Consider the following 9,971-nt stretch of genomic DNA (forward strand, 5'->3'; position numbering starts at 1 on the left):
TGTAATACATTATCCCTTTTAAAATGAAAATATTACTGTTAATTCATCCACATTTTAGAATACTTTTATATTCTGAAAACTCTGTAGTGTACTACAGATGCTCTACAGTGGATGAGCAGACATTATAGAAAGTGGTAATAGCACATCCCTATATATGCCTTAATTGGTTTCTTTGGATCCCAGTACAATTATTTGTCTTTATTGTATTCCTGGAAGTTAGCAGTTGTGCTACATTTGTATATAAAACAGATTGTTTTATTTTTAGCAGTTATAGCAGTTTTAAATTAATCTCAAAGTAAGTACTGCACAATTAAACAGAAATTAACACTTTCAAACCAGGAACAAAAAAAATCAATTTTTGTTAAATAGTGTAATGGGAGAGCTATCACAGCTAGTGTTCTGGGTTTTTACATTAAAGTAATCCATTACCTACAGTCAAATAGGCTACTTGTGTAATTCACTCTCAGTGAAAGGATCCAGAGTAGGGGATATCGGATCTCTCTTCAGAAATACAATCCTTTCAATCCATGTTTATCATTGTTCCAGTTGACACATTTATAAATCAGTGGCAAAGTATCAAAGCTATTTGGTAGATGTGTTTTAATGTTTGTGGCTATTTGGGATGTTATTGGTTTACCAAGACTGACTCATCTGAAGTTGGCTGAGCTCCTTGTCTAGTATTTTGGCTAAGGTTATGTCTCCTTCCTTTTTTTAGTGAGCGAGTCATCCCTTGATGGCAAACCTGGCTCAGGAGAAAAGATCAAAAAACGTGTGAAAACACCCTATTCCCTTAAGCGGTGGCGTCCTTCCACATGGGTCATCTCCACAGAACCACTGGACTGTGAAGTCAACAACAATGGTGGTGATAGGGTGGTTAGTTCTAAGTCCAGCACAGCTGTTTACCTTTTAGACGGAGGTACTGCCACAACTATGGTGTCTAAGGATGCAGGAGTGGACTGTCTGTGAATTGTTTGAAAGCTGACAAAAATGACATTTTTGCATTCTGTTAAAAAAACACGCAGAAGACATTTTTAAAAAAAATAAACCTGCTTTCTTCTGTCAGCATCCCTTACCGAAGAGTTGCTTTAAATAGATTTCAGCTATGCAGACAATTTTTAGCTTATGCTTCCATATTTTTAATTTTGTTCTTTTTTTTAACATTTTTGCACTTTTTATTTAGTATTGCAAAATTACATCTGTCTGTCTTTGACCACAGAATTATATATATGTGTATTAAATGCTGCGGTCTCAAAATATTTTTTTTAAAAAACAAAAAGAAAAAAATGTATTGCTGATAATCAGTTTGGACCCGTGTCGAAGGTCACTAAAACAGATAAGCCAATTGGCAACAGTGGTGTCTGCTGTTCATGTTTTGAGTTCTGTGCACAAGTCCATTCGTATGTTTCTGTGTGTCAGAGTGTATTATCTTTTGAACTCCTTGTTTTTCACTTGTGTTATGTTGGAATGTGCAATAGTCTGTAGTTCACAGTATGCTTTCTGTTTCCAGCCCCATTACACCTTCTCCCTTTTGGAATTAAAAAAAAATAATCAAACAGTTTGGCAGCCAAAGGTTTCCAACTGTGAACTCCGCAAAGCATAATCAGCTTTGAAGCAACTGCTTGTATCTATCAGTATGTGTGCTTTGAGATCGCAGTTAATGCATGCTTTTCCCTGCCTTGAAAAGGCTTTTAAAACACTAAAGAACAAAACTTTTTTCTTTCATCCTTCCAGGCTAATGCAATGTAATTCGTTTTTCATAGTGAGTGATACAGGTTTGGAAAACTCTAAGAAAGAAAATATTGAACAAACTGTAAGGAATCAAAGTGTCAATTTGTGCAACCAATGGGAGTAATTATCTTCCCAATAAGCTTGATTCTTAATAACCATGTCTCCTGTTGGATGGTTATAGGCCAAGAAAGCGAGATAGTTGATTTGTGGCATATCTTTCATAAAATCAGGATGCATGAAAGAATTGAAATTGTATGTGTGTGGAATCTGACCCAAGCTGTCTACCATTTTATTTTATCTTTTATACAATTTTACAATTATAGTTTGTATTTATGTACATGCTTTTTCTTAATGAATGCTGTCAGTGCTTATTGAAAAGTACATTTTAACCTACTCTTGATAAGTTGTGTGAAAAACCTATTGTAGCTAAGTTGCGAAGACAGGATTTTAAATAGAAAGACGAAAGTGTGAACTTGGTTGTTTGACAGTAATGTGATATGTTCCGATGGCTCTGTTATTTTTACTGCCCAAATGATTGCGATCAGCATTACATCAGATTGCCTATGTGTCATTTACTAGTTTAGAGAATAGTGAGATGGATTCATTTTCTTCAGACTCCCACCCCCTTTTGCATTATTGCTTCTCTTCAAACACTACTCCTGCTTATCATGACAACATATCAAGTTTGTTTTCTCCAGAAGAAGAATTCAAAATATATCTAACACTACATATTTGTGCATGGCTAATAAAATGTCTGGCCCATTAACCACCATTTTGAAAGTCAGTAGGGACATCTGTCTAGACAGAAATAGTCAATAATGGCCTTTGTCCCAGCATGAAATGAAGCCTTTTTGTCTCAATTGTTATTCAGGCTTTTGTTAACATTATCAATATATATCTATATATCTATATGAACTACATAGCATCTAGTATAGTATGTTCTGAATGAAAACATTAGTTTTGTATTGTCATGATCCAGGACTGACTAAACAATTATTTAGTCCATACAATAAAATCTCTGCAAAATATATCCACCTTAGTTTCTGTCAGACTGTTCAGTTATGTTTTTCAGATGTCTTCTAAATTGTTTTTGTTAATCCTTTTCTTACCAACATTTAGGTCTTGAACACTGTCCCTGGGGCCACCATAAACAGCCAGTTACAGAGCACTAAACCTCATAAGCTGATTCATTAAGCTAGCAAAAGTGGTTGCTTGAATTAGCTTAAATGAGAAAAAAATCTGCTTCAAGATACAATAAGGAAATTAGGGTAATATATAGAATTCAGTATCTTAATTAATAGATAAGGCTCTCCTTCAAAAAGATCACTGTTTTATGTCATTTGATGAAGGTGTAGAAAATATTCCAGTCAAATTATTTCATCTTCCACCTCAATACCCACATTTTTTAAACGTTTTCACTTTCCCATTCACATTTCTCAGTAGCAACACTCTCCTAGTTCAGTAGTTCAGTGACATATGATCTTCCATCTCCTTTCGATCAATTTTTTACAATTTGATTAGTCTGTTCATTAATAGTCTGTATTTTCCCCAATGTGCCTGGTGGATATAGGGATGTTGAAACATGCACATAAAATCTTAAATATTATGTCATATTTTAATCACATTGTTTTCTGGTATCGTTCTGGTCCTCAAAATGTATTGAAAACCATTGTGTGGTTCAATTGTGATTTCACTGGTGCACCAACTTTAAAGGGTCATGATAATTTAAATCATCCCTCTTTGTGGCCCTGTCTACACTGCCAGATTATCTACTTTGAACTGGATTATATGGCAGCATAAACTCATATAATCCAATTCAAAGCAGATAATGTGGATTGTCCATTCTGATAATTTGGATTATATGACAGTGAAGAAGGGGCCTGAGTTGTGAAACTGACCTCTTCTTTCCCTCCAGTGATTCTTTCACCATTATCATGCAGGGGGATCTGTGTTGTTTTCTTTAAAATACCAACAATATGTCAATGAAAAGACTTTTACTGAGGGAGATAAGTACTTTGGAGTAAGATAGTATATTGTCAGAAAATGCATACTGTTATGATTTGGTAAGAACAAATTTCTAAAAATTGATACTACCTTTGGGTCAAAGTTCCATTACAAAACAACTCACCGAACATTTATTTTTCTAATAGTAATTTCACCCTTTAATTCTACATACATACACCCCAGAAACAATATACTCATCCAGTAACTGAGGGGAAGAGGAATGGTGTATGCATGAAGCAGTTGCACTCTTGTGGTTATGCTCAAATCCTATAAATAAGCCCCCCAAAAATAAAAAAGATATGTTAATCAAGTATAGTTGGCCCTCCCTATCTATGGATTCAACCATCCATAGCTTGAAAATAGTTTTTTTTAATCAAAAAGCAAACCTTTTTGCCATTTTATATAAGGGACACCATTTCACTATATAATGGGATTTGGCATCCCTGGATTATGATATCCACAAAGGTTCCTGGAACCAAACCTCAACAGATACCTAATGTACCATATTTAGTTCATAGAGAACCAGTGTAAAAAAGATCATCCCTTGATGGCATTGAGGATTTCACATTAGATTTAACAAATGCAGCAATTCATGTGGCTCTTGTCATATCATTTGAATATTTTGCTCAGGAGCAGTACATAAGTTCTTTTGAGTGAATAACTGAGGAAATGACAGACAGACAGATGTCTTTGGACACAGTGCCAACAGTATACATTAATATCAGTGAAAAAAACTGTCCCATCTGCAACACTGCTAAAGCCTACTTCCTTCATTATATTTTTCTATATGATTATCCCTGATAAACTATTTCAGTGTAAATATTGCTATAATATTTATTAAAGCGTATTCCATCAGTGCATAGAATGAAGCACAGTTTCTATTTTGCTATATGTAATGCTTTTATTTCCAATCAACAAAAGCCTCTTTTCTGTATTGCAGGTTTTTTGAGATATATTGTATTATATCATATGATTTCAGTAGAAAATGCTGAGTCTACAATTACAGGCTTAGCTATTTTTACTTTGTTATTAGTTACTTAATGTATCTGTTGACCTTCAGGTTAATTTTGAACCATAGCTCATTCACTTATCCATAACAAATGTTGCCAGCAACTTGGCTTATTTTCCTCCTTCATTCCTTGCTTTCATTTTGCCTTCCTTCTTGCCCCCACCATTTAGTTTTCTTGTACTGAGAGAGCTACTTTAAGGAATCTGTTTTGGCAGGCAGGTTGCTTCACAGTATAACCTGTTATCCTCTGCAACTTTTTGTGGTTACTTTTTTTTTTTAAAGGAGAAGTACCTAGGACCACTAAACTAGAAAGTCAGTTTCATCTCTGGGCCCTTCCACAGAGTCATATAACCCAGAAAATCAAGGCAGAACATCCCACAATATTTGGTTTGAACTGGGATATCTGAGTCTACACTGTCATATATTCCGGTGCAAAGCAGATAATGTGGGATTTTATTCAGCTGCGTGATACAGTTTAGCTTTTGAAGGACACAGGATGCCATAGGCTAGTGGTTCTCAACCTGGGGTCCCCAGTTGTTTTTGGCCTACAACTCCCAGAAATCCCAGCCAGTTTACCAGCTGTTAGGATTTCTGGGAGTTGAAGGCAAAAAACATCTGGGGACCCCAGGTTGAGAACCATTGCCATTGGCCTTTTCCCAACAGCTATTCAGCATTACAGTATGATCTCTGTATCCACAGGGGGTATGTTCCAAAACCACCACAGATACCTGACACCATGGATAATATAGCAAGCCCTACTTGGGACTGAAGCATACCATAGAATCACTCTGGAGCAGACCTGTAGCCAGGATTTGGGTGGGGGGGGGGGTGAGTCTGAGTGAAAGAGGGTCTACCCTAGCAAACCTTTTGTATCGTTACTCCAATACCCCCATGCATATGGGATATATTGATCATGGTGATCAGATCATGATATGAATAAACACTACAGTTTAAATAATGTACCAGTAAGGCCTTCTCGCAGACCATCATGAGAATTTCGGGGTGGGAGGCTGAAGCCCCCCAAGCCCCACCCCCCGGCTACATGCCTGGTCTGGAGGATTAGAGATTGGGGGAGAAGCGATATTGTTTGGAGCATGGGTAAGTGAAATGGTGGATATTGAATCTGTGGATAGGAGAACAGTACTGTATTGCAGAGAGCTCTCTGTATGTAGGACAAGGGAATACTTTCCCGAGGAAAACCACCTGGATTCAGCTTTTCCCATTTTTCAGTGATGCATATTTACTCTGACATTTCCCCTGAGAAAGTTTGATCTTTTGAGAGCGACCTGTGACTTCAGCTGACAAATCAATCTTTGGTAAGTGCTCAGTTTGAGGACTTGCAAAAAGCTTTAGGGGGCATTGAGAGTAACTTCTACAACCCCCTTCATCAACCTGAAGACCACAAAAAAGGGGATGGAAGCAGTGGGCACAGCAGTTGCTCCAGAGACCCCAGAGAAGCCACTTTCTCCCCATTGTCAAGTGTAACATTTAAAGAGTGCTAAATGGAAGTGCGAAAGTGGCATTTTAAACAGTTTGTTCATACTGATTTCCTCCTTAAAATAATTTCTAGTGATAATAATGGCAATAATAAATAATACGATACCTATGTGCTCTTGAGTAGTCCAGAGTTATTTTCCAGCTCATGTAAAATGTTTGAATATAAAAATTACTAGATGCTGCAGGAGTGCTTTAAGGCTCCGTCTACAAAGCTGTTTTACACACTGGAGCAAAACGGCACCAAGTCCTTTTTAACAGTACCTTTAAAATATCAAATATATTGTTGCATGAAACTCACTAAGCTTCTGTGTAGTAGATAAGCCATGACATTACAATACAGCTAATAAGAAAACAAAACAAAATCAATCATATAAAATACTTTATTACATCTGGTAGACTCAAACCTAAGAAAACTGATGAATAAGAAGTTTGATCAGAAAACAGGAAACGTCTAATTTTCTCACTTCTTTCCATATTTCCTTTTTCTTTGGTGCAGCGGTATTTTCTAAATTGTTTACAAGGATTTGATTCAGGTTTGGGCAACCTGAAGTTTTGAGTCTTTCTCAATCTAATCTTTTTTTGATACCAATATAATGGTGTGCATTGTATTCTTGATGGTGTTCTTGCAGCTATATCCTTGGGAAGCACTTAAAGATTTTGAGAATGGGGAAAATTCAGAGTATGCATTGTATTGGTGTGGGTGTAAGGCTGAAAGCTTTCATCGACAGACATCAAGTATTGAAACACATTTTTCGATGAGGTGGCCTTCTTTCCTACAAAGATACCTGGGGATAGTGGCCAACCACTGAGTGATACTCCTAGATGTTGTATGAAGTTGTGTGTATATTCTTGAGCTGGAAAAACACAATCGGCCTCATCACACGAGAAAAAATATCCGCTTAAAATCCGGTTTCTGTCTCCTGCAGAATTCCAGGGTTTCTTATTTGGGGCGGGGGGGGGGGGGGGGGCTTTAACAGTCTCACTAAACTACAAACCCCAGAATTCTGCAGGAGGCAGAAACTGGATTTTAAGTAGATTTTTTCCTCTAGTGTGATGAAATGGTAAGCTCCATTGCAGTTCTATCACTGTAAGATGTCAAGAGGGTGAAAGGATCCCTCAAAGGCAGTGTCTTGATAGCCAGTCATTTTGTTATTGTAGCCTCTCTCTCTCTTTACTGCTGAAATGCTGAATTTATTAGTGATCAGTTTTACTACTTTTGTATAAGATGACCTTAAACTTGCTACGCTGTCTAAGTTGTGTATTGCAGAACAGAGTGACTATGAACGAAACGTATTGCTTTTTTAAAATCATTTGTGGATGCCACTACAAAAGCTGACATTGCCGAAAGCCACTTCAAGAGTTTTCTATGAACACTAGTAACAAAATGCTTTGTTATAAATGAACATATATAAAGACTGTATTGTTACAAAGAAATCGGATCAGAACATTAAAAAAATATTATTTCGGTTTGGGGAGGGGAGGGTGGGCGGGCAGGAAAAGGTTTGCTGTAAAATGATGCATTAATCCATTTAATAAAAATCATCTTCATGAAAGTCTGTGCTTTATGTGTGCTTTTGATTACTCTTGCATTGTGACCAGTAGATTTATTTATTTATCGTGTCAGGGGCAACCAGACAATTGTATTACATTTCTAACAGAACAAAACAAACAAACAGACAAAACACAAAGTTTGCAAGCTTGGTAGTTGATTAAATGTCCTTTGACCAGTATCTGGCCAGTTGGAGTGCCTCTGGTGTTGCCGCAAGAAGGTCCTCCATTGTGCATGTAGCAGGGCTCAGGTTGCATTGCAGCAGGTGGCCAGTGGTTTGCTCTTCTCCACAGTCACATGTCATGGACTCCACTTTGTAGCCCCATTTCTTAAGGTTGGCTCTGCATCTCGTGGTGCTAGAGCGCAGTCTGTTCAGTGCTTCCAAGTCGCACAGTCTTCTGTGTGCCCAAGAGGGAGGCCCTCATTTGGTATCAGCCATTGATTGAGGTTCTGGGTTTGAGCCTGCCACTTTTGGACTCTCGCTTGCCGAGGTGTTCCAGCGAGTGTCTCTGTAGATATTAGAAAACTATTTCTTGATTTAAGTCATTGAGATGCTGGCTGATATCCAAACGGGGTGGGCTGGAGATGTCACTGCCTTGGTCCTTTCACTATTGGTTGCTACTTCCTGTCGGATGTCAGGTGGTGCAATACCGGCTAAGCAGTGTAATTTCTCCAGTGGTGTAGGGCGCAGGCACCCCGTGATAATGTGGCATGTCTCATTAAGAGCCACATCCACTGTTTTAGCGTGGTGAGATGTGTTCCACACTGGGCATGCATACTCAGCAGCAGAATCCATGTTCAACATGACCAGTAGATGTCACTGTTTGATATTCAATGCTGTACAGTACAGTACAACAACAACACAGTACATGGAATGAAAATGGCTTTATTTCAATTTGCCTGTCTTTGATGTACATGCTTTCAAATACCCACCTGGCCATGGAAATCCCCTGGTTGACTGTGGGCAAGTTACACCCTCTCAGCCTCAGAGGGGGAAGCAATGGCAAACCACCTCTGAACACATTTTAAAACAAAAATCCCCGTGATAGGTTAAACATGCATGTGCATGTATGCAGTTAATAGCCTGTCGAGTTATAGCAACCTTACAAATTCCATAGGTTTATATTCAGAGGCGAGTTTGTCAGTTTCCTCCTCTAAAGTCTGCTGGTATTCGTTGGTGATCAACCATTCAAATGGAGTCCCTGGTTGCACAGTGGGTTAAATAAACCCTTTTGCCGGCAGGACTGAAGACCGACAGGTCACAGGTTCGAATCCGGGGAGAGCGCAGATGAGCTCCCTCTGTCAGCAACAGCTCCCCATGCGGGGACATGAGAGAAGCCTCCCACAAGGATGGTAAAACATCAAAAGCATTCAGGCATCCCTTGGGCGTCCTTGCAGACGGCCAATTCTCTCACACCAGAAGCGATCTGCAGGTTCTCAAGTCGTTCCTGACACGAAAAAAAACATTCAAATATTAAACAGAGCTGGCGTGTATTAATTTTCAAGATCAGACAGAATTTAATACTTTTATATTTAGGCCCTATTTTTTATTCTACTTGCTAGTTCTTTCCTTTGCCGGTAGATGTCTCTGCAGGCTGCTATTTTGGAAAGGAAGAGTAAGAGAACATGTGGCCACATATACTTTCTCTGCAGTTGTAATGAAATACAAGAAAAACACCAGTATACTGCTCCTATATTATACATTGATTTTGCTCATATTCTTGCTGTATGTAAGCTTTTCTCATAAAAAAATATCATAGAAAGTGGCTTATAATTTTTTTAATTGTGTCAGCATTTCGAAAACATGCAAATGTGAGCAGATCAATAGGTATCGCTTCTGCGGGAAGGTAACAGCGCTCCATGCAGTCCAGCCGGCCACATGACCTTGGAGGAGTCTACGGACAACGCTGGCTCTTCAGCTTAGAAATGGAGATGAGCACCACCACCCCCCTCCCCAGAGTCAGACACGACTAGACTTAATATCAAGGGGAACCTTTACCTTTATATAATAGGACTTGAGTGTCCATGGATTTCGATATTCACAGCAGATCCTGGAATCGCACTTCTGTGGATACCAAGAGCCATCTGTATACGACAGGGAGCTCTGGCGTGGGCTGGTCCATGAGGTCACAAAGAGTCGGAAACGACTGAACGAATGAACAACATCATATATTATTATAGTAT

The 9,971-nt window shown here is 38.5% G+C and overlaps 1 protein-coding gene across 1 annotated transcript in view; it reads left to right on the top strand.

Moving 5' to 3' along the window:
- BMPR2 (bone morphogenetic protein receptor type 2) overlaps positions 1 to 5,015 on the top strand; it is a 93,437-nt gene extending 88,422 nt beyond the window's left edge. Inside the window, exon 13 of the mRNA XM_060783119.2 lies at positions 716 to 5,015. Within this exon, the coding sequence (XP_060639102.2) occupies positions 716 to 966 (251 nt within the window). The 3' untranslated portion in view covers positions 967 to 5,015. The remainder of the gene's footprint in view (positions 1 to 715) is intronic.
- Positions 5,016 to 9,971: the final 4,956 nt, after the last annotated feature.

The sequence above is a fragment of the Anolis sagrei genome, chromosome 1 (genome assembly GCF_037176765.1).
Source record: "Anolis sagrei isolate rAnoSag1 chromosome 1, rAnoSag1.mat, whole genome shotgun sequence".
Classification (NCBI taxonomy): domain Eukaryota; kingdom Metazoa; phylum Chordata; class Lepidosauria; order Squamata; family Dactyloidae; genus Anolis; species Anolis sagrei.